General features: G+C 35.3%; 3 protein-coding genes across 3 annotated transcripts; 2 read left to right on the top strand and 1 right to left on the bottom strand.

Annotated features, from left to right (window-relative positions):
• The first annotated feature begins 263 nt into the window (after nt 1–263).
• On the top strand, nt 264–9,848 carry SS1 (glycogen/starch synthase, ADP-glucose type). The gene is made up of 15 exons (XM_059579036.2): nt 264–653; nt 2,072–2,442; nt 2,615–2,692; nt 3,552–3,676; nt 4,295–4,376; nt 5,106–5,279; nt 5,533–5,614; nt 6,948–7,039; nt 7,118–7,180; nt 7,268–7,357; nt 7,719–7,843; nt 7,927–8,035; nt 8,145–8,200; nt 9,106–9,145; nt 9,467–9,848. Exons 1-15 carry the CDS (start codon nt 347–349, stop codon nt 9,623–9,625), a joined length of 1,953 nt encoding a protein of 650 aa, XP_059435019.2. The 5' UTR covers nt 264–346; the 3' UTR covers nt 9,626–9,848.
• Nucleotides 9,849–11,051: 1,203 nt separating this feature from the next.
• Nucleotides 11,052–12,406, top strand: LOC132189144 (SNARE-like superfamily protein). Its single transcript, XM_059603695.2, has one exon. It carries the CDS (start codon nt 11,363–11,365, stop codon nt 12,137–12,139), a length of 777 nt encoding a protein of 258 aa, XP_059459678.1. The 5' UTR covers nt 11,052–11,362; the 3' UTR covers nt 12,140–12,406.
• Nucleotides 12,407–14,562: 2,156 nt separating this feature from the next.
• TAP46 (2A phosphatase associated protein of 46 kD) lies at nt 14,563–19,743 on the bottom strand. The gene is made up of 9 exons (XM_059578866.2): nt 19,514–19,743; nt 19,300–19,422; nt 17,539–17,625; nt 17,332–17,436; nt 16,987–17,148; nt 16,034–16,069; nt 15,876–15,947; nt 15,306–15,583; nt 14,563–15,071 (listed from the first exon to the last, which is right to left on the bottom strand). The coding sequence occupies exons 1-9, from the start codon at nt 19,607–19,609 to the stop codon at nt 14,822–14,824; spliced, it is 1,209 nt and encodes a 402-aa protein (XP_059434849.2). The 5' UTR covers nt 19,610–19,743; the 3' UTR covers nt 14,563–14,821.
• Nucleotides 19,744–24,578: the final 4,835 nt, after the last annotated feature.

Below are 24,578 nucleotides of genomic sequence, written 5' to 3' on the forward strand. Positions count from 1 at the left end.
ACTATACATTTGACGACCAATATGCTGACGCGGCGAGATCTTTATGGATCACGTTTAACGGAGAAGCTTCACCGAGGATCCAATTTCGGGTTTCGCGCTATTTCTGGATCTGATGTTCTCGCACCACACACACACTTGTCACCATCTCTTTCCCGAAATCTCAAACAGTTGTGTATGTGTGAGTGTGTACTTTGTTCTTTTGTTTCTCTTTTTCTTTCGTGTCCACTGTCCACACATAAACACAACCCAAACACTTTTTTTTTTTCTTTTTTTTTTTTCCTTTGCTTTTTTCTACTATAATGCACGATTCCTTACGTCCTACATAGGATATCTCTCCCCCTCTCTCATGGAGTCTCTCCCAATGACCACAAAATATCTTTCATGCAAATCATCATCATCATCATCATCAAGTGCAGTACTAGCTAAATTCAATCATTTTAGAGTGATTGGGCAAGTGGGTTTTGCTCCTTTGCGGAGGAGGAGTGGAAGGGGGTGTTTGAGGCTTAGAGCCTCAGTTTCAGGTGATACGATTGGTGGTTCACAGGATGGGCCTTCTGCTGTTGAGGATGAAAAGGAGAAGAAGGGTCTTATTTTGGGTACAGAGAGGGATGGCTCTGGCTCTGTCATTGGGTTTCACCTGATTCCTCAATCTGGTATGGATCTTTTTTTTTTTGAACTAGTTTATTTATATTTTGCTTCGTTTTGATAAGTTTTCTGCTTCTAGTATTTTTAAACTGTACCAACGATTGTTTGATGATTATTCCTTGATACTTTATTCTATCACAGTAATGCTTTATAATTTTTTATTAGGAGGCGTTTTCTTATATAATAATTTTTAATTGTATAACTTTTGACCAAAAATTACTGTTCATCATCATCCTTCTCCCTTTCTTAATTGTTTGTTATATTAGAGATCATATATGGTATGGCAGATTCACCAATCATGGCACTTATTATTAGTTGAAGCGATTAACTTGGAGGAGCTTACCATCTCTCTCTCTCTCTCTCTCTCTCTCTCTGGCTTGAATACGGTTGCCAGCAAAATTTAATGTGATCCAATGCTGTGAGAAACCTGGGGGGATGCAATCATTTTGTTCCGCTGGATTGGAATTTATTATAAACAAATTGGACTTGTAGATTCTGTTGCATGAGTAAGTTTAGCCCTTCGAGATGATCCTAGCCATATGAGAAGGAGATATTGAGTGTCCGACCAATTGGGAAAAAAATGTCAAATTTTCAGATGATCAGATATTCTAGACTAAACTAATTCTGAGGTGTAGAATTGTTTATAAGAGACTGGTATTTGATACATGGATCTTAACGAAAATTTCGACTCGAGCTCAGATACGAGGAACATAATGTGCTTTTGATTCGACAGTTGTGCTATATGTCATCTGAAGCTGAGGCTTTTCATTGACTGCAATTGGTCTTGGGAGGTAGCTTTTCCTTTGAATCCATGTCTATGTGGACCTGTGATTTAAGTACTTGCAAATCAATGTGGTCTTCACCTGCTCAGTAAAAAAAAGAATGTGGTCTTCCACTTAGGGACATGAATGAATAAATCTGGCTACGTATCTGGTTCAAAAATATGTGCTGCACTATTGTGTTGACTATCACTTGCCAAATATATGATTCAATATATTTGAGGAGAGATCTATCTAAAACTATATTTTACTCCTTTCGCCATCATGTTATCATGCCAGAATTTTCAATTAATTAATTCACTTGTAAAATTCCTTCACTGGGAAGATGCATCTCAGTTAATCAATCCCAAATTAAAATTTTGGCTTGATTTTTCTTGTTTTTTTGACAGGTTTCTTTCATTTTTTTTCTTATTAAAAGTAATTTGCCATCTTCCTCTTTAAGATTTAATTTTGACTTCTCTCACTAATGTGTTCTGAAATTTGAGCGTATATTTGAAATTTTCCTTGGCCTTACAAGAATGATATTCATTACTGAATTTTTTTCCTAAATAATTCCAACATCGTACATTCATCAACTTTAAATGTATTCTGATTATCGAGGTGTCTAAGAGCTACTGCAAATCTTATCTTATATTCTTGAACTGCAGGTGAAGTTGAAGTCAGTGGAGTCAACGACTCTTTCAAAGACATAACTACTAATAGCGTGGAAGAAGCTGTGGACATAGAAGGAGAAGAGAAAGCCCAGACAAGAGTAACCCACAATATTGTTTTCGTTACTGCTGAAGCAGCACCATATTCAAAGACAGGTGGCTTAGGAGATGTTTGTGGTTCTTTGCCTATAGCATTAGCAGCTCGTGGACACCGTGTTATGGTTGTCTCTCCTAGATATCTGAATGGTACTCCTGCAGATAAGAATTTTGCTAGTGCTGTTGATTTAGATTGCTGCATCAAAATATATTGCTTTGAAGGGGTGCAAGAAGTTGGTTTCTTCCATGAGTATAGAGCTGGCGTTGATTGGGTAAGAAATTCTGTATGCTTCTCATTTATATATATCTTAGGAGTGTTTACATTTAAACCAAAGCGCTTCACTTAATATTTATGCAAGAGAGTAACTTTTATTTGTTTGTCAGTAGAGCACCATATTCGGAGTATCTTTATGATAATGAAGATCTCTTCCTCTCTCTTTTTAGGTATTTGTTGACCATCCATCATACCATAGACCTGGAAACCCATATGGGGATAAACATGGTGCTTTTGGTGATAATCAGGTATGCCTTTTATTATGATAAAATGCACCCCATGTGGTTTGATGGTGTTCTATTGAGATCCTTGGGCTTTAAATTTATTCCAATTACACCACTTGTGGTACTTAATTTTTCTAATCAACTCATTCCCTCATGCATGCGATTTATTGATCAATTATATCATATGCCAAGTGGAGCTAGTGGAGTGGGTGAGCCTGTGCCTTATATTGGTGAGTTGTTAGCTGAGGAGAATGGGAGACATGGTGCGGGACTTGGGGCGAGGGGAGAACTGCAGGAGGTGGTAAACTGAAGGGGAGGGAGTCCGAGTATGACTTCTTGTAGCAGTTGAGGAAGGACTTAGCCTGGGACCACTAGTCGTTTTGGTGGAAGACGTGAGATTGTGATACTTTTGGCTGGTCGTTTTTTATTAGAAATTAAAGCATGTACTGTATTATGAATTTTGGCCAGTATACTGTTCGTTGAAGGTTCTAGAGAAGGTCTCTAATATTGTTTTTATGAGCACTCTACTTTTTTTTCTCTTATATTCAATATTATTTAACTTTTTTTAGTAATAATAAAATTATCCAAAAGAAACTTCAAATTATTGTCCACATGGCATGATATATTTAGTCAATAATTCACACGAATGAGGAAAGGAGTTGATAGAACAATCAAATACCTCAAAGGGTGTGCCCAGAAAAAAACAAAAAACCACAAAAGGGTATTATTAGAAAAATTAAAATCTCAGGGGATCTTGACAGGACACCATCAAACCACAGGAGGTGTTAGTGCATTTTACCCTTACTATAGTTATAAAAAATTGATAGAGTTCAATGCTTTTTTTGTTACAAATAATGACAAGCTTTTCTTATTTGGTTTACAGTTTAGGTTCACTTTACTTGGTCATGCAGCATGTGAAGCACCATTAGTACTTCCATTGGGAGGGTTCACTTATGGGGAGAAATGTCTGTTCCTTGTCAATGACTGGCATGCAAGCCTTGTGCCAGTGTAAGTGGTCTTTGCTAATTGCTGCATATGTTTGGTGGATTGTTTACTTCGTTCATTATCTATACTTTTATTTTTTTCCCCATTTTCCTATTTCCTATCCTTCTATAACTTTGTATTGTTCTCCAAGATTTAGATTCCGCTGTTTATGTAGTTGCAGCTTTCTTTTATCTCACTGTTTCTTTTTCTCCACTCTTTCAGTTCTAGCTTTATAGGTTAATCTGGTAGATTTTTATCCTTTTAAGAAAAATGCAACAGACTCCTTTGAGAAGTAGGAACACCACATTTACTTGCTAATATGGGAGTAGGTGGTGATCAACAAGTAATTATGTGTATGGGATATTCCTTGCTGTAGTGTTTACTTGAAATGAGAAAGACAAAACTTAAGAGGTTCTGTTGCAGCAGAGGCATCTTAGGACCATTTTAGATTTCTAGGTCACCTTCCATATGCTGATGATTTGGTAGTTTCTTGTTGTTTCATTTCTATTTTAAGATTATGTTTTATTCAGATGTGGTATTACTATTTTAGGAACTTTATTTGATATATTCTCATAGTCATCTTTAGTAAAGTTAACAAGACTGATAGGGGACTGATTGATCTTTAGAAATCGTGTGATGCAGGCTTTTGGCAGGCAAGTATCGTCCGTTTGGGGTTTATAAAGATGCCAGAAGTATCCTTGTAATCCATAACCTTTCACATCAGGTATATTCCTTTTTTCTTGATTGATTCTATTGTTTTTCCAAAGATTGCATTAGCACAATGCAATAGCATAATATTTGACTGATAGGTCTTGCATGTTGTAGATGATGCAAAATGGCTGAAAATGCCAGAGTAATAAAACAGAGAAGGAAAAACGTTTCTATGATATTTATACATATAGATTTCAAAGTATGTTACTTTTTGCAGTAATGAGTACAATTTCTTTCTCCCCCCCACCCCCCAAACCGAAAAAAAAAAAAAAAAAAAAAAAAAAAGACAGAAAAAAGTGAAAATAAAAGAAAAGGAAAAGTATTAATGGGCACATTTTATGGGTCACTCTGTAATATTTTTTAAGAAATTTTCTGGTACTAATATCGTGGCGGAGATGAACTTCTAAAGTTAATCTTTTGAGGATGGAACCATTGAAAGGTTAGATCAGGCTCTTCTGCATTCTGGAACACCCACAAGATACCTCAAGATCCTACATGTTAATTAGAGAAATTGTAACAGGGCATAAGATTGTTGCCTTTCAACCTGTAGAGAAATATTAATACGTGAAGAGTTTCCTTGTTTGAGGGTTCCTACATGAAATGCATGCACCTTGAAGAGGTGATACGCAACTCAATCGTTACTTAAAAATCATTGTTAATAACAAATGGTATACTTCTTGTATATATGTCTCTATGGCTTTTACAATCAACACCAATTAAGCTAATGTCTTGCATATGCAAGGGAGTGGAACCAGCTGTAACATACAAGAATTTGGGACTACCTCCAGAGTGGTATGAAGCCGTTGAGTGGGTATTTCCAACATGGGCAAGGGCACATGCTCTTGACACAGGTCAAGCAGTCAATCTTCTGAAGGGTGCAATTGTGACAGCTGATCGATTACTGACAGTTAGCCAGGTTATAAATGCTATATCATACTTCTATTGTGAGGCATCTGATTCAGTGCAATATCTGGCATTTGTTTAGTGATCAGTAAATGGTTACCTATTTTTGAACTTTTAGTAGTTGTTGAAAGTTTAGATTAAATAACATTTTGATCAGTTGTGTTCTAATGATGGTCGCATAGTGACACTGTTTCATTTAGACAAATGCCTTGTATCTCATCATGTTATGGTACTTTTCGTGTTAAGACAATTCCTTCTAATTGCAGGGCTATGCCTGGGAAATAACAACAGTTGAGGGCGGATATGGTCTACATGGGCTACTAAGCAGTCGGAAGAGTGTTCTTAATGGTGTGTGTGAGCTATTTATCTTTAAGTATACCTTTGCGAATGCCATACTGGAGGAGAACAACTCATGATTAAGAGCGTATCATCCCAATTAGATGTGTGAAGTTTTTTTATTTTTTTATTTTGGTTTCATGTACAATCAGTTTTATAAAACTTGAATGAAATTTCAAATCTTTGGCATCATTTTCTGTTTTCAACCAATTTAAAAAACTTGACACCTTAACTGATTTTTATCTGTCAGAAAGGAAATTAACACTACTTGAGTGGAAGTTCTAAATACAAAATATATTTGGAGATTTTGTTTCAAAGTCATATATCTTTACAATGCATATTGATTCTGAATTTTAATGCATTGTGTTTCTGTCCATAATCAAGAGTTCCCTTCTAAAGCAAGCAAAATTACAAAATCATCAACTCTTCAGAGGATTGAATCATATGATTTAGTAATCTTTCTATTAGATTTATTTTTCCAAAGTCTAAAACTTTGAATTGCTACGCATTATCAAACTGGTTTTCGAGTCTGGCTACATCTAGGAAGTGACTGTTAGTTCAAGAAGTCAATATTTTATTCCATGTATTGGAGGCATGGCAAGTACTAATGTATATGTTAATATCTGGTTGAAATAGTGATTTCTGTTTGATATATTGAACAAGTGTTTAGGTATGTATATTCATTGAGCAACCTGGTTGAAACCAGTTCAACTAATTACCTTTTTCTTATAATATCTTTCTCTTGCCTTATTCTTAAGAGCTTGTACAAATTTCTTTGGTGAGGAACTAGTTTGGTAGAAGAGTATGCTGGTTTAGTTATTTCCCACTATACATGGTTAATCTTTATATTGTGTTAAAAAACTCATAATCTTTAAAAAAATTCAGAATGAATGGGGGTGTTGAATTTTTCTGCTAACGAATTTTGAAATTTTTTTGCATTGCCTTTGATTTGGATGTGCTATAGTGTTTGTTCCTTTGCTTTCTGGTCTCTCTCTTGGTGGCACACATTTTGCAAATGGTGAATCTGGTATAAGTGCACCATCATACAGAAAAGCAGTTTCTTGCATTTTTATGATTTTTTGGTTTCCTTTACCTCATTTCTAATTTAATATCACATACCTCAGTAAAAAAGTGATTCTTCTTTTGACCACATCAGTCTCAATGTTTGTTGAAGGGATTTGCCAATTTCATTATTTGTGCTGTATCATGCCCTTTTTTCTGCCTTATACATGTGCTTGTCTCAGCTACTAAAAAACAAGAAAGATGAAAAGAAGAGAGTGATGTTCTTTTAAAATTATTTAATTTGGTGCTGAAATTCTCAAACTAATTAATATTACTTAACCAGGAATCACAAATGGCATTGATGTTGCTGAATGGGACCCATCTTCAGATGAGCATATTGCTTGCAATTATTCTGTTGAAAATCTTCGTGACAAGGTGACTAAGACTTGTGCTTTAAAATTGGGTGTTACACAAAAACATAGTTCTCTTACCTCAATTGGATGTAAATTGCAGGTTCAATGCAAGATTGACTTGCAGAAAGAATTGGGTCTTCCCATTAGGCCTGATTGCCCCATGGTAAAATGTTTTATGTCTTTTTACACACAGGCTTGGTTGACAACTTTTATGATCCCTCCTCTGATTGATTTGTGTTGAACATTATAGATTGGATTTATTGGGAGGCTGGACTACCAGAAAGGCATCGACCTGATCAGGTTGGCAATGCCTGAGATAATGGAAGATGATGTACAATTTGTAAGTGAATTTTTAGCAAAGATTTTGTCAAATAATCCTTCTATTGGATGCTGTGACCATCCCTTTACATAGCTCCCGAATATATATGCACAGGCTTTCTGTTGTGAGGAAAGTATCGAAACTGAACCATTTTAATATAATATGAATCAAATTCGTTTAAATGGTCTGATTAGCATTAGCTTGGATTACCTAACCTCAGAAAACAGGTATTATAGTATATGTATGTATGAGATAATCTCTAGTGTCTATGTTAAGGAATAAGTTCAAGCCCTCTAGTGTGATCCTTTTGTCTCTTTAATCCCGGTGTCTGATGAAGGTTGTGTTTTCCTTTATATAAGTAAAGGTGTCAAATATGTTTCAGGTTATGCTTGGCTCTGGGAATCCGCAGTATGAAGACTGGATGAGAGAAACAGAGTCAGTTTACAAGGACAAATTTCGGGGTTGGGTTGGATTTAATGTTCCAATTTCTCATAAGATAACTGCAGGGTATTTCAGAATTTTTATTTCATGGTTTACATGTTACTAAAAAAATTGATGTCGCCAACTTACTGTCATTTTGGAATGACCAGATGTGACATACTGTTGATGCCCTCAAGGTTTGAGCCCTGCGGTCTAAATCAATTGTACGCTATGCGATATGGAACTGTGCCAGTGGTTCATGACACTGGGGGACTCAAAGTAAGTTTAAACATTTAACAAATTGAGTGTAGTTGTTTGTTATATGGCTTTTATTATTATTATTATTATTATTTTATTTATATCATGACTCTTGTTCTTTGTATCTCAGGATACTGTAAAGAATTTCAATCCATATGCTCAGGAAGGCAGTGGTGATGGTACAGGGTATGTAGTCCTCCTTGAGCTCTTGGTCTGAATGACTTTTCTTTGAAAATGAGAAAATTCAGCATTGGTTATGTTATAGAAAATATAGAAAATGTCAACTTCAAGCTTCAACTTAATGGGATGTTGTCACCCTTTAACCTGTATTATAACTCTAACTGTGAGACCTGCAATCCAGAAGTAGGGAACTTCTTGAAAGATCTTTTATTGCTTATAAAGAGAATTAAGCATTCATTAAGTTGTGGAGAGTTGTTCACAAGTATTATGATCTTGTTTTGGAAGAGAACTTTTGTATGACTGGAACATATAAAAATCTTGCAGACAGGTGTAGCTATCGCACAAAATTAAGTCATACATACAGTTTGCTTGTAACATGGATCAGAACAGAATTAGGCAAACAAAAGGTGGTGATTAATTACAACTTCCAAGAGCATTTTGTCTACAAAAGGATTGTACAATTCACCTCTTTGAGAATTTGTTTTGATGGCAAGAAATGGTGTATCCCTGTGATTTGCTTTGCAGGTTCGCAGCATATTTGCAAATTTATGCTAGCAAAGAAACTGCGATTGTGCTTTATGACATAGCATTTCTTGACTTTTATGATAAGCCTTCTTTATTGGTTATGTTGGTTAATGTTTCATTTTCAAACTTACTTTTCACCTCTTAGCCTGTTTATCTTTTGTGGAAAATATTTCACTGTTGGAGTATAAACATCACATTATCATTGATAATGCTTCAATTCCTCTGGATCTAGGACTTCGATATTGTTCGATTCCTCAGAATCTCATTATGACTTTTCCATGAATATGATTAGCTTCCTTAATATTCATAAATAACAATAATGATAATAATAATGATCAGCTTCCTTAAGAGCTTAATTATAACATTGTTGTGGAATGTATTGGCAGGTGGGCTTTTTCTCCACTAACAAAAGAGAGTATGTTGGTGGTAAGTAAATTTATCTTGGACAAACTTCCTCTCAAATGTCCCAATATACATTAATTATTCATTTTCCACACAGTTTTTTCTTTCCCCCATTCGTACAAGAGGCTGTTTTAAACTGAAACTTCCTGCATATGCTTTATTTTTCAACTTAAAACATTTTCTTGTCTATCACAATAACAATAATCATCATAACTTCGTGGAGTTTACTTGAAGGAAAAAGTAATTTGATGTTTAGTCTAGAAAGAACAGATGCCTGATGAAATATATCCAAGTCAATTGGGTTTTACTCACTGCCTTTCTTATTTTTACTGGTTGATTATGCAGGCTTTAAAAAATGCTGCTCTCACTTATAGAGATCACAAATCTTCTTGGGAGGGATTGATGAAAAGAGGCATGCAGAGGAACTGCACATGGGAAAATGCTGCCATTCAATATGAACAAGTGTTTGAATGGGCCTGCTTTGATCCACCTTATGTCAACTGAAGTGAAAAGATAAGAAAGAAAGAACAAGAAAAAATGAGAAAGCCCAACCTGTTCAATGTCATATATTAGGTTGGAAACTACACGTGCGAAACTTTTTTTTCCTTCCACTTGCAAGGTGGGACGAATTTTTACTAGAATTTTGTTCATTCTTTTTGTTGAGAGGGTATAACTTATATTACAATTGCACCCATCTTCTATATAGAATAAGATTGCTGTTGTATCATATCTTTCTACATACAGAGAAAAGAAAAAAAAAAGATAAGATATATTGATCAAATAAATGCTATATGTTTTTTGGAGTTTAATGTTTACATAAACTGGATTCCATGCAAATGATTTTTGTAGTCACTAAAAATGTTTTGAGGTATTATAGCTTGTATTGGCAGTATTGCAAACCTTTTATGAACTCTCGTGATAACAAAATTTAATAGGTAAATTTAATTGTTTAGTAGCTAATATAAGAAGTGCCACATGAAATGTCTTCATACAAGTTTTGTAAGGTTAATTAGTGTTATGTTCATCTTCACTGTAGGACCCATGATCACCACGCCATTAAGAGAACAACACATGCTACCAACCATATTCCACATTCAAAAAAAAAAAGAAAAAAAAAAAAAAAAACCATATTCCACATGCAAGTTGGTACCTTGATCGGCTTCACCTTGGCCATGTTTGCCAAGTTGCAATGCAGCTATGTTTGTTTGTTTGGGTTTTTTTTTTTTTTTTTTTTTTTTTTTTGGCATTTAGTGCAAAGATACCGAAACAAGACAACACGCAACCAAAAAGAACAACCAACAAGGAAAAACAAAGAAAGGATTAAAATAAAAAATAATAATAATAAAAAAGGTGGGGAACCCTAAGGAAGGTTATTATGCCCTAGAGCAGATCATGCATTCAAATCAACCATGTTGATGATTACATGACTATGATGATCCAACATACCCACACTGACAAAAGAAAAACAAAAACAAAAAAACAAACCCACACTTGACAAGATCCATTTTAGGATACTGAAATAACCATATACCATATATTTCGTCTTTCCCAAAAGAGACAACAGAAAATAAAGAGAGAAAAATAATCATACAAATTAGGAAAAATATAGTTCTATGATGAGAGACTGTAAAAATGATAACAAAACCAGGTCCTATTCTGCTACAATGCATGCCATACATACATACATCCAGATCATGAAAGCGCTGTAGCCAACAAAATCATCATAAAATAATATTTGACAGCCAAAGCATTTTCCATATTCTGATAAGCAATGATTGCCTCTAATTAAATCCACCATTCCTCTTACGTGGCATCAATCTATTCGCCCAAAACAAGAAACAAAAGACAGCAGACAGTTTTGACTTTCTTCAAAAACGCATATATAGCCTTTTACGTGATTGCACTCTAGGGTATTTCCGTAATTTAAAAGGGCAATTCCGACATAAGCAGCCGGCGTTCTCTTTCTCTCCCTTCGTTTCTCCTCCTTCCAATGGATCCAACTCTCCGCTCAATTCCTCCCAAGCCCTAACCCTAGAATTAATCCAGGGAGAGAGGGGGAGAGAAAGGTTCGAAATTTTGTATTTGGGAATCAGTTAATTTTTTATTGAGAGAAACCCAACAAGAAGAATAGGAAAAAGTTCAGATTTGCAATGCCAATTTTCCCCATTTCAATTCCATTCCCGTTCCGTTCCTTCATTCAATTCCATCCCGTAAGTATTGCTTGATTTGAAATCCCATCAAATGATTTCCAATCCAAACCTAATCCTCTACGCCTGCGTTGCCAAAGGGACCACAATTCTCGCCCAATTCACCAGAGAGCCCGATCTCGAACGCTTGGCTCTACAATGCCTTGAAAGAACCCCACCTCTCCACTTGATGCACTCTCATACCGTCAGGAAAAGAACCTACACGTTCTTAATCCAAGACCCTTTTGTCTATTTCGCAATATTCGATGAGGATTTGGTGCAATCGGAGGGACTTTGGTTCCTCAACCGCGTAAAATTCGATTTCGAGGAGGTTGTCAAAGGCGGGGCTTTAAAGGGTTTGGATAATCTCAGCTCTCATTGCCTGCAAAAGCAATGTGACCCCATTTTTCGCGAAGTAATGGCGTTGGATTTGACCTTCGAGAATCCTTCGCCAGCGAGTGATTTGACCAAGAGTAGTCGGAATCCGAGTTTGGACTCGTCGAAAGGAATGAAGATGGTGATGATACCGCTCTTGCCCTGTTCGAGTCGGAGTAAAGTGTCGAAGAAGAAGAAGAGGATGAGTGGGGAGGGTAATGGGGATGCTAAAGAAGCTACATCGGAGAATACGACGGATGCGTATGATGCTAGTGATGGTGTGTTCAGGGATTTTGCGTTGCCGGTGCATAAGAGTTTCCCGCATGACCGGCAAAAGGCAAAGAATATTTGGAGGAAACATGTGTGGGTGGTGTTGTTGCTGGACTTTCTCGTGTGCGCGATTTTGTTTGCTGTATGGTTGTGGGTTTGCCGGGGATTTGAGTGTCTTTCAGGTTGAGGTAGGGTTGGTTTTATGGCAAAAGGACTTAAATGGGACAAGCGGTGCATGATGAAGATGTACAAGTAAGTGTGGTTGATTGCTTCTGTTGGTAATTTTTCGTGGGGTTTTTTTTTTTTTTTTCCCTGTGAAATCCTTGTATTGTATGAATTTGAAGACAAGTAATGTAGCTCATACAGTTCAGTTATAGTCTTATAGATACATTCTCATGTAATGTGTTCAATTGTGTTATACCTACAGATACTACTTGTGCAGGCACTGCCTCTATATGTTTTCTCTTTCTATTGCTTTTAGTTTATGGTGGTTTTGTTTCACAAAGTTTTGGCTTTTGGTGATATGAGCTGAATTGCAGAAACTGTGTCTTTTGATTTAACTGAGTTTAGTAGATTACCCCCTTTTTTTAATCATCAGAATGCATGTTTACAACCTCTGAGGAAATGACCCACAAGCAAATTTCAAGGTTGTAGGTGGTATTCTCTTTTTAGTCAATCTTTTGGTTTAATGTCTTATAAATCTTTATTTTCATGCTTTGAAACTCTTTTCCACTGCCCCCACTTTCACCCTCTCTTTTTTCTCTCATTAGTCTTCTTTAACTATAACATCTCGAGGCAGATTTGATAGATTCTTTTTCTTCCTTTTTTTTCTCTTTCAAATAAAGAGGTGGTGAAGAAATTGTGTTTAAGGTAGGAGAGCATGGTATGTTGATTGGTGCTAGATGAACACAAAGTGGACTTCAATTTTTTTACCTGCTTATAAGTACTATACTGACTGAGGCTTTATGCACCATACTTATAAGTTATAACCAGCCTGGTTTGACTTCTAAGTTCTATCTTCTGTAATTAGCTCTCAGATCCTATTCTAGATGTGTCGACAGCTAGCTGGCAGCTTCATGTGCTTAAAATTTTATGGGTTAAATATGCTGTGATGAGTCGGATTGGGATCTCCTAAATTTAGGTTGCCCGAATTTCTTTAGGGGGTTGTGGAGCCCGTCTCTTTTGGGAAGGTAGGCTCGACACCCTAGGCTGTCTAAGGCAGGTGGCTCTTGTAATCCCCTCTCTTTTAGACCACACAAAAATTCGAGCAGCAGCCTAATTTCAAGAAATCTTCATCCGTGTTGAGGACTAGAATTGCTTGCATATGCTTCATAACAAATGAAGAACATTAATCAGAGAGTCCCAGGTAAATGCTGGAATGTAGTAATGACGCCTAGTTGCTTCCTCTATTATAGATATTTTGGTTATGGAAAAGAAGACATATACCCACATAACTAGAAACTAGAAACTAAATCAGATATTCGAGGGAATGTGCTTTTTGACGTTTGAACCTATCGGTGATTGCTCTATAGTCTTCAGCCTTAATATCCTATGTACTAGTACTAGTGTATATTAGCAACATTTTGCCTTCGGCTTCTTTCTTTTCCTCAAACAGAGCATGCCTGTCTCATGGTAATACTTCCATTGAATATATGACTTCTATAAAGACCGGAGATGAAGACATTTGTCAACTGTTGGACAGCCAAATTCATTAGCCTGCTTCGTTTGTTAAAAGCATTTTAGGCAGGTTTGTTATGCGAAATAGATGCATGGAATGGAAACAGCTATTCTTTTTTTGAAGGAATAGACTGTTTTCCCAAAAAAAAAACTCCACATTATTTTTTTTTCAAACCCAAATTAAAAATAATAATTAATAAAAAAGTTTGATGAAGTTTGTGAGTGGTTGACCACCCTCAAACATAATAGAACCCAAGAGTGGTCGCATCACCTCTGGAGCCCCTCTTGGTGGACCTTTGGAACTCCTATTATTTTTTAACCTAAAAAAAAAAAAAGGGTTTGAAAAAAAAAAAGAAGAAGATAATTTTGGTTCAATTCCAGTAAAAGCATGTGTTGTTACCAAATATAAGAATAAGAATGATCATTCCAATCACTTATATTCCCATTTCCCATAAATACTCATTCTTAATCCTAAAAAAGTGGCCATTCCATATACTAAACTTCCTTAGCTCTAACGTGACTTTGATTATTTCCACTGCGTCACACGTTAGAAAAATATTGCTCCATGAACAATATATGAAGGCATCCTTTGGAACTGTTGCAAAGCAAAACTAATGAGACATTCACCTCTAAATGCACCACGATTGCCATCCTAGATATCTCTAATGCCTTTATATCATTAATCAATTGGACAAAAAAAAAAAAAATCGCCCTGTTCCATCATCTCTTTTGATGGGTCTTCTATTTCTCTTTCAAACGATTTCCTTTTCATTTCATCCAATTTATTCAACATTCTAAATGATCATATCGAAGGCCTAATTTTAGTCGTACTGATTGAAGTAAAATACTTAAAATCAATAATTTTAAGGGTTTTGGAATGCCATAAGAATTAAATTGCCCGTGAAATATTTAAGCTTGAATAAAAAAGAAAGATGTTTTAAATTCCTGTATAGCATTGCTCAAACAACTTCATTATATCAGCAAGCCACTCCAACAACAACTTGCAGAAGTTAGAAAAGTTCTATTCTGATAATAATGGGGATATTATACACAAAAAACAAGAAGGGAGACCACACCAGCTACAAAATTTTTTGATTCCAAAATCTATCAGCCAAAAAAATAGAAAAATGTTTATAAAACAGTATTATTTAGCTGAGAAAAAGATACATAACGGATAGCCACCCTGGCACACTTACCCACAAGGGGTTAGCTTTTTATTGCCAGCACCCCGAGGATTCTCATCTTTCCAGTCATCCCAAGCTCTTGCCTTCTCTTGGGCAGCATCATCATCTTCATCGTCCTCTTCGCCTGGCCTCGGCTTCCTATCATCCTTGTACCACGCAGAATTGGCTTCCTCCATAAGTTTTACATTCCGCTCTTGCCAATTGTTCATTATCTCCATCTCCGTTAGACCAGCTTCCTCAATGCTCATGGTCGGCAACCTTCAAAAAAATATTCAATTTAGCGTCGTGGCATGATATGTTTGAAACAACCAAAGAGACTCCTTCCTCTAAGCAGAATACTAGTATTTTCATAACAATTTTCCATGGAAATTGACCTCAGAAATCATTCCTCGCTTCCCTAATAAAACAGAACCAAAGACTAGCCCTACAAGAAATCAGGCTTTCCCTTTCCTTATACATGTATCTTTTATCTATGAGGCGATGGAAATTTACCTATGAGCAGGTTGGAAAACCTGAGCTGCCATCCTTTGCCTTTCACTCGTTAGGCTTCCACCCACAAGACTCGCTGGTCCAAATATCAGCGGCTTGTGTTTGTGGTCATGTGCCTGTGAAACCTCTGCTCTCCCTTCTAAAACATCTTGTGCAAATGTAGCACATGTGATAGGCTGTGCTGGCATAGTATACCGTGCTCGAACTGCAGCATCGCGATGCCAAGCTTCTGCTCTTTTGGTTCGATCATCAAGAACATCTCGAGAGAACTCCTCTCCTTCCTGAATTATATGGAGTTGATGTCAGAAATGTTATATGTACAAAAACCAACAAACTACACACTATGGTAATCATATTGGAAAGAAAAAGACACAAAAATGACTATATCTGCAACTATACATGCATATACATAAATACATACACATATAGTTACATAAAAATATACACACACATAATGATCAGACCATGATTCTGCACACATCATATGTATCACTCTACACAAGCTAGAATAGAACAATTTAATGAAGTACGAGTAACTACAGCCGAGCCAACTCTTATCAACCATATTAATACCTTTGACATTTTTTCCTTTATAGCAGAGAGCATGTCTTCCTCCTTCTTCAGCATTTCAAGCAGACCAAAAGCCTGAAAGTTTCACATGACATAAAGATTCAATAAGATTTGAGGGGAAAAAAGAACTTGGCAGATTATATTGAAGAAATAAAACCAACCTTGCAGATTGCCAAGGAGATGGTGGTAAGCCAGGCCTGCACAAGGAGAATAGTATGATTTCAGTCAAACAGCAATAGCTTCAAAAAACTGAATAAAGAAAACAATGTAATTGACAATTGACAGAATAGCTAGGCATAATTGGTTCATAAGTCGAATAAACTTTCTACTTTTTAGGCTCAAGAAAAAAAAAACCTTCATAATGTTCAGAATACATGAGTACTGATCATATAAATTAGGTCCTGAAACCGTTGATTAGAGGAACAAAACAACTTTCTGTAATAATATCTAAAATCGTCTTTATTTAAAATGAAATCAAAATAACCATCACTCTTGAATATTAACGGAGGACAATACATTTTACATCACACTTGCAAGACCAATAAGTGCATTTCTCTAATACATAACTTGGTGCTTATATTATATGCCGATGGTAATCTAAAAAATTGTGGCTTACTCATGGCACACAATCCAATATAGTAGAATTCATTGGAAGAAAGAATCACCCAAATGTCAGCAAATGTATCTGCATTTAAAAAACCTATTGACTGCACCAGAGATTCATTCAGATAAAATACAACTAGATTTCGTGCAAATAGAAAGATAACCAACGAGGGCATAATGTGGCAACCATGGGACAAGACCCAATCAAGCAGAATTACAAAAAGCAAAATCTCTAAAAACAGCTGTGGCTTTAAACCAACAATTAGAACCTTTTTTGGTAAGTACCACCAACCAGAACAAATAAACAAATTTAATCTTTTATTTTTTAGGTCAGGGAGATAATGATTTGATAAAACTTTCAAATAAGATAAAGTGTTATAGAGTTGACTTTCCATCAGTTCCATCACAACATGTATTTTACAGATGTACAAGCACTCAAAATGCAGAGCAATAGACAACAGTGGAGTGCAAGCAGCACAGTCCTATACAATGAAATGACCAATCAGCTAACCTCTCGTTCTTCCTCTCCATCGTCATCCAGCATATCTTCTTCTCCTGCCTCGACAGGAGTAGATAATGTAGCTGCTCTACTAGAACGCCCACGCCGCTCCTTTCGTTCCTTTAAATCCAGCAACTTCACTTCTGCAGCTCTTTCACGTCTGAATCGAGCAATCTAGACAGGCACAAGAAGAATAGGCACGATATTACAAAAAGAAGTTTCTATTTCACATTTTCAACCTCTGGCATATACAGCGCATGCAGACCCGGACTTTGAACCTCTAGAGGTTTGATTCATAACATTGTACTTCAAGCTTATTATAGATTGAATGGTATTGAAAATTATAATTAAAACTACCTTGCGAGCCCTCTGATCGGCAAAAGAATTTGGACCTCCATGTGTGGATATTTCTAATTCTTCTTCTGGCAGAAGTTCCATTGCCTCACAAAACGATATAAATTCCTAAAAAAGTGCCGCCCTCTCAATAAGTGTCAACAGTAACATAACAACAACTTTTCCTTAAGAGAGCTTCAAACTATTCTTCAGGTAATGAAGAGTATTCACCTTTAATTTTTCCTGGGAAGCCTTAAGAACCTGTATCCTATCATCTTGTGCAACTTTTTCAGTCAACTCAGCAAGATAAAATGTTACCTGTAGGAAAGAATTCATTAAAGCAGACAATAATATAATGGAGTCAAACACAGAGAACCATTAGGTTTGCAAGTATGCTAGTGATTATAACATCTAAAAAGAAAAATGACACAAATTTCCTCCAAATTGATTTGAAGGAAATTTTCTTCAACCTACTCTAATAAGTGACAAATGTCATTTAATATGTTTGGGTTTCTCAAAAATCAATATTTAGGTTCCTAGATTAGTAGACTGACAATAAATGAAACTTGGCACTTATTAGGCTAGGTTGAAGAAATTTCCTCCAAACCAGTTTGGAGGAAATTTCTGTCCAAAGAAAAATCCATGATTTCAGTGAGATCCTTATCAAGCTATGATGGATATCATGTACCAAGATGCAAAGTCATTCCACATTCATGTTTATTCAGCCCATCTCCTAGACTTTCTACAAAATGTATTGATAACCCTCAAAAATGTAAGACATCTCAATTCATCACATCTAAAGTTCCCCTAAAAAGGTCTTGCTCATTCAAAATGCTTCAAGTAGCCGAAAACTAAGGGCACATTGTTGATATTATTAAATTACAAAATACCTCCTATGTGCTTTTATCTAGCATTTAAAAACACGAGGATAAAGCCATAGCGGATGACCAGAGCCATATTTGAATCAGTGGTTTAGGAATATTTGAGGTTCCATTAGAATGATAATGGTTGGACTTAAGCCACAATTTATAAGATGTCTGACTTTAATAATGCAATGGACTTCTTCGGAATTCAGTGCTACTAAACCACCCAACTTTTTGCAGACACCAATAGCAAGTATAACATATTTCATATTTCCTCATACATAACGGCCTTATATCAAAAACACCCACCCCCCACCCCCAAACAAAAAAGGACACATTTAGTGTTCCAAGCTAAGAATGAATTCCAGTTTACAGTACACTATATTTGGTAGAGGAAAAAAAAAACTGAGTTATTTACCAAAAAAAAAGAGGCACCTTCGTTGTATACTGCTTTTTCCTCTAAAAATTGAGAAACTTTATCAAACAACAAAGAATCATTACTAGCTCATTCTCGACAGCTTTACATTTTATTAACTTCCCAAATTATGTAATCCATTTTCCCTTCTTTTGTTTCAAAATGTTCTCTTGTTTCCTTAATTGAGAAACTGTACTTGGGTAATGGTTTCATTATCTTCAATACTAGTAGAATATCAAATCTTTTTTGTGTCCTTACTCCTCAATTACATGCATCTCAAGACTTTTTATTTTGGTTTCATTATCCTTTTTGTGTCCTTATTCCTCGTATGCCTCGCACCCCTCTCAGCATGAACCGGTTAAGTCGCGGGCTTCACCAGGAGGCTGGCCCCAAGAGGCAGTTTGCACTCAGTGGGTTTCAAACTTAAGACCATGAGGAGCACTCAAAAGTCCCAGCTTCCACCACCTGAGCCAACCCCTTGGGGTTACAAGCATTACAAGACTTGTGACTATAACATACTTCCTTTTTCCTTTTGATAAATTCCCTATCCACATTTTCTCAACAAGCAAACAGAGAACTAGTTTTTCTCTCTTCTTCCATTCCATGCCGATTCTTTCCCAGCAACCAATTGAAGAAAAACCCAGCGCAGTCCACGAATAAATCAATAATAAAAAATCAATATTTTCAAAATTACATAAACAAACCAAAAATTACCAGGATATATTTAAGATTGGTGGTGCTGATGTCGTCCTTTGTCTCGTTCGCCGAGAACAACCCCAGCTTGCTTACCATGTCCTCGCACTTCCCCAGAGCCTCGCAACCCTTCTTCACGAGCTCCTAATTTTTCCAAATTTCCCACAAAATCAAAACCCACAATCAAATCTAACAACCCCTAAATTAAAAAGCTTAAAGGAGTGGACGAGCGTACCTGATCAGCGCCGGACTCCGTGGCAGTTGAATGCATCTTACGGGCTTGTTCGAAGAGCGCTGGGAGAGGGAGGTCCTCCATGTTGCTTTCAACCATTGGTGAGCTTATCGAAACCCTATAAAATGGGAATTTGAGGGTGGTGGGGTGAAATTATAATTGGTGGAAACAGTGGGGGTGGAATTGGCAAAATGAGATTGGGATCTCGCAGAAGCGGGAGAGAGAGAGAGAGATTTCTAGAGCATGTGAAGTCATGAACCATGTTGGATGTGGAAGCGTATATTGGTGAAGCGGTGACTTGGTGTCCATCGTGGCAGCAGCTAACTATTGCCACGTAACAAAATAAAAAGAGGATCAACTTACCCTTATTAAGGTTATTAAAAAAAATAATTTGGGTACTTCAATTTTTATTATAATTTATTTACAGCTTACATGGCAATTTATATTTTAAAGAAAAGAAAATAATAGACTTATAATTTGTTTAAAATTATTTTTATAACTAGCTGAAACGCGTTAACATGTGATTACTAATCGAATTATAAATGAATTGTCGAATATCATTAATTTTACAGAAATGAGCATAATGTGAATTGTTATGTGCCGGTTCATATTTTAATATTGATGTAATAAGTGTCATATAAATTACCATGTTAGTTTATAAATGTGATTAGTGTCATGTAAATTATCACGTAGTAGTTCACATTGTTATTGACATAACGAATTGATCATTTCACCAAAATTTGATGAACTATTGTTTTTTTTTTTTTTTTTGAGATAAATAATCATATATGTTATGTATATAGTGACACCTTTAAGATAAATCAATTAATTTATCCAACTACATGATCTCGATCTACATGATTTTAAAGTAAAGGTAAGCCACCGTACTTCAATTCTCTAGAAACTTTTAGAGATAATTAATAATATTATTATTATTTGATAATGAGGTTGTTTGGAGTTTCATTCTGGATAATTTCCTAGCTAGGCACATTCAATCCCCCTGGTATTGGCAATTACCGGGCCAAAATTTATAATAAAATTTCTCTTACTTGCTTTTCCTTCCTTCTTCAGCAAAGCGTCTCTGTCTCACCGCAGCTTCCTCGCCGCAGCCATGGCCCCAGCCATTACGAGGGCCCAAGGCCACAGTGCTGAAGCAGAAAGCAGTTGAAAGAAGAGCCATCAGGCAAACGCAGCAGTGTATCAAACTCGATCTCTCATCAAAGAGTCAGAACTCAAAAGCAAAGAAAAAAAATGCTTGAACAAAAAAAAGCACTTAATCGTGATGATGATAAATGCTGTAGTGTGGGTTACAAGTATTGAGCCAGACAAGGCGTTAAAATTGATGGGTTGGGGACGAAGATTCGAATAAAGGGCGTATGAGAAGCGGATTTAGCATTGGAACAGTCAGCAACAGAGAGAGGTGCGGTGATAGCGAGGAGGCCTAGGGGAGGAGCAAGTTTTAACAATATTGTTTGTCAATTGTCACTTTATCAAAACGGTGGTGTTTAACCAAAAGAAAATCTATTTCCAAATGGTAGCTCAATCGCTGTAAATCACGTTTAATGAAATGAATGTCACTAATTCGAATCCCCTTCTCCCTCCCTTGTATGGACATAAAAAAATAATAATAAAAAAAAAAAAAAAAAAACCTCTTTTAATTAGGTAAAACCGTCAAACGAATGGAATATACAGTAAAGCAAGTTTGTGTAAGAGTTTCTTTTTTTTTTTTTTTTCATGTCCGCACAAGATGGGGGAGGGGGATTCAAACGAGTGACCTCCGCTTCATAAAGCGTAGTCCCAACCGATTGAACTACCTCTTTGAGACTTGTGTAAGAGTTTGACTCTAATACCATGTTAAATAATCATTTATTTTAAAAACTTAAGTTAATAAAAATAAATAAATTTAATCATTTAATCAATATTTTAATAGAGTGACATATATTAAATTTCGTGGTTATTAAGTCCAATAAACACTAGGAAAAGCCCACATGCAGCAAAGATATTTTTTTTATTAAGTCTTATAAGCACTAGGAAAAGCCCACATGCGGCCAAGATATTTTTTTATTAAGTCCTATAAACACTAGAAAAAGCCCACATTAGGCGAAGATATTTTATTGCCGTATGAGAAAAGGTGAAGTCCCATTCCTATTAACATAGGAATTATAACTAAAATGAAAGGTATGATTCATGAATATTGATATGTATATTTAATAGGAATAAATAAATGAAATTATTTTATTTTTAGTTAACTGCTTCTGATTCACCAGCTCTTTTATTTTTAAATAAAATCAATCAATCAAAAAAAAATGTAAAACTAAAAGAAAATTTGATATTCTTAATTATTATAAATTTTTTCCAAATACTTCAAACAAGCAAAATAGTGGCCTAGATGCGTAATGCACTGCTCCAGTCTAATGGACACGTGGGCGATTATACACATCACACGTATCGGATCCAATCTCATCCGACTTAGACCCAATAGACCAGCCTTTGCTTCCCAATAATTAACCCGGCCCATCATAAAATGATAGGAAAATTAGAAAATCGCCCAAACCCACCATGGATTTTTTTTTTTTTTTTTTCAACCCTAAAGGTAGGAAAGTAAACAAAACAGCTGATCAAATGCTTATTACCATTATAGCGTATGTTATTGGTAATTACCAGTTATGATAAACATCAAATTATAATTTTTTAAATTATAAGCTCACTTTAGGCTCAATAATACTATATTAACCATTTGTGAATTTGTGAATTGAGATATTCAACAATTTGCTATCAAATAAAGTGTGGACTCACCAATTTATTAGTAATTTGGATAGCAATCGTGAGAGAGCATGTGGAATTTACCTCCTCAAATATGTGGTTGGGCAACATAAATTCATTTTAGGCAGGTAAATCTCATATAAACTATATCTCATAATTGTTGATAGCAAATTGCGGAAGATTTCAATCCACGGTTTGTTCTTATAGTTTGCCCGCTAACAACAATAAAATAAGAGTAAGTCAAGTAAGAACAAATAATAAAAAACTTTCTTTCGGTAAAAAAGTAACATTCTTTTAAAGGTTTTATCTCGTAATAGAAGTTAGGGAAAAATTCACTTTACCCCCCTAAAATTTCAGGAGTTTTTCAATTTAAACCCTAATGTTTAAAAATTGGCAATGTACCCCCCTAATGTTTCAAAAATTTTCAATTCAGACACTCCGTTACTAATTTATGTCTAATTGGACGGAAATCATCCCACGTGCATCTCACGTGAGATTTTGATGCCCTCTATTCCAATTTTACCTTCATTAAAAACCTATGAAATTACGTAATTACCCTCAATTTCATAGGTTTTAATGAGGGTAATTATGTAATTTCATAGGTTTTAATGAAGACAAAATTGGAATAGAGGGCATCAAAATCTCATGTGAGACGCAAGTGGGATGATTTCCATCAAATTAGACAGAAATTAGTAACAGAGGGTCTGAATTGAAAAATTTTTGAAACATTAAATGGGTACATTGCTAATTTTTAAACATTGATGTTCGAATTGAAAAACCTCTGAAACTTCAGGGGTAAAATGAATTTAACTCTAGAAGTTATCTTTTTTTTTTTGTTCTTTTTTTTAAAAAAATAATTTTATTATTATTATTATTAAAAAAAAAGGAGGGGGGGTGGGTGGGTGGGGGAGTTCTCTTTTGTTTTTCTTTTTTATCTTTGGCTCATCTATAAAAGAGTAACGACTTTTTTGAAGATCATGAAATGTAGAATAGTTTGAGCATTCCATAATAAGAGTTCTCTTGAGAGTTTGAATATTTTCTTTCTATAGTTGTATATCATACAAGTTATAGTATTCAACAAAGGAACAATAATTTAGATGTACTGTATTTTTGAAGCCGACGTATTAAATTCTTAATAATTCTGAAAGCTTAAATTGACGGACACATTTAGTCTCGTACCATATTAAATCACAAAATTATTGTGTCATAAAACATATAGTACAAAATGGTTTATGAAAGCAACTTGGGTGTAGGAAATTACAAGCAGTACAATATAAAAAGTTCGGATCCTTAGGTTGAAGATGCACACGATTGCAGCATTGTCATTTTCAAAACGCCAACAAAAAAATACAATGATTTATGGTTAAAGTTTAAAATAAAGATATTCTATTAAATCTAAGAATTGGTACTCTAAGAATCAATTTCAATATCTTCTCTTGTTTCATTGGATATAACAAATTTTCAAGGGACCACTTTAGCTTGAAGGAACCTAGGAAAACCCTATAGTGTCTTTGCAATTATTTTATCAAATTGAATGCTTTTGTATGGACAACTTCCAGAAAACCATTTGGCTTTTTGTTGACATCTCTTCATTCTTTTCACTTAAAAAAAAAAAAATAATAATAATAAAATAAAAAAACCTGTTTATATTAATGCATTAAACAACATTAAATAGGAAATGCAATAATTTCTGCTCAACCTAGAAACTTCTCAAAAAGGATCACATTCTGTGCAGTAGTCAATTATAGATTTTTCTGGTTGGGTGGTTTGGTTAAGATTTTAATTAGTGTATTATGACTAAGTTTGGTTTGGGGCAAAATCAATCATTCACACGTTTTGTTGACCCAATTTTCCATATGGTCGGACCAGCAATGGGCCACCTACAAAACGAGGAAAAGGTCATCAAAAACCTCCGGTCCCATAGAGAGAAAAAAAAAAACCATCCATTCTCATTATAATTAGTGTTTTACAAGAGTTTGGTTTGACAAAATCATTCTCATTCTGCCTGGATTTAACAAAGTTGTAAGCACTATATATATATAAAAGATTATCATAAACCATTTATCCATGGAAAATTTCTACCCGAATATGGTCATCTAAACGAGAAAGAGAGAAGAGAAAAATAACGTAACAATGAAACCATAAAATGTCAATTGTCATGATATACAAGACACCTTTCACATTTACAAACTAATGCGACAATAAACGTGCCACTTATTGTGTCTAAAATTATAGATTGTCATATAGATGAATTTGTAAAAAAATTGTGAGAGAAAAGAAAATTTTCACTTAATCTCTTGATCAC

The sequence above is a fragment of the Corylus avellana genome, chromosome 2 (assembly GCF_965113065.1).
Source record: "Corylus avellana chromosome 2, dhCorAvel1.hap1.2, whole genome shotgun sequence".
Lineage (NCBI taxonomy): Eukaryota > Viridiplantae > Streptophyta > Magnoliopsida > Fagales > Betulaceae > Corylus > Corylus avellana.

Coding starts and splice junctions, on each gene's coding strand:
- TAP46 (XM_059578866.2), bottom strand. CDS start 19,609: ATGGTTGAAAGCAACATGGAGGACCTCCCTCTCCCAGCGCTCTTCGAA. Junction 17,626..19,299: donor CCAATCTTAAATATATCCTG/GTAATTTTTGGT, acceptor TCTTTCCTACAG/GTAACATTTTATCTTGCTGA. Junction 15,072..15,305: donor GTTTTCCAACCTGCTCATAG/GTAAATTTCCAT, acceptor ATTTTTTTGAAG/GTTGCCGACCATGAGCATTG.
- LOC132189144 (XM_059603695.2), top strand. CDS start 11,363: ATGATTTCCAATCCAAACCTAATCCTCTACGCCTGCGTTGCCAAAGGG.
- SS1 (XM_059579036.2), top strand. CDS start 347: ATGGAGTCTCTCCCAATGACCACAAAATATCTTTCATGCAAATCATCA. Junction 654..2,071: donor TCACCTGATTCCTCAATCTG/GTATGGATCTTT, acceptor CTTGAACTGCAG/GTGAAGTTGAAGTCAGTGGA. Junction 4,377..5,105: donor TCCATAACCTTTCACATCAG/GTATATTCCTTT, acceptor TGCATATGCAAG/GGAGTGGAACCAGCTGTAAC.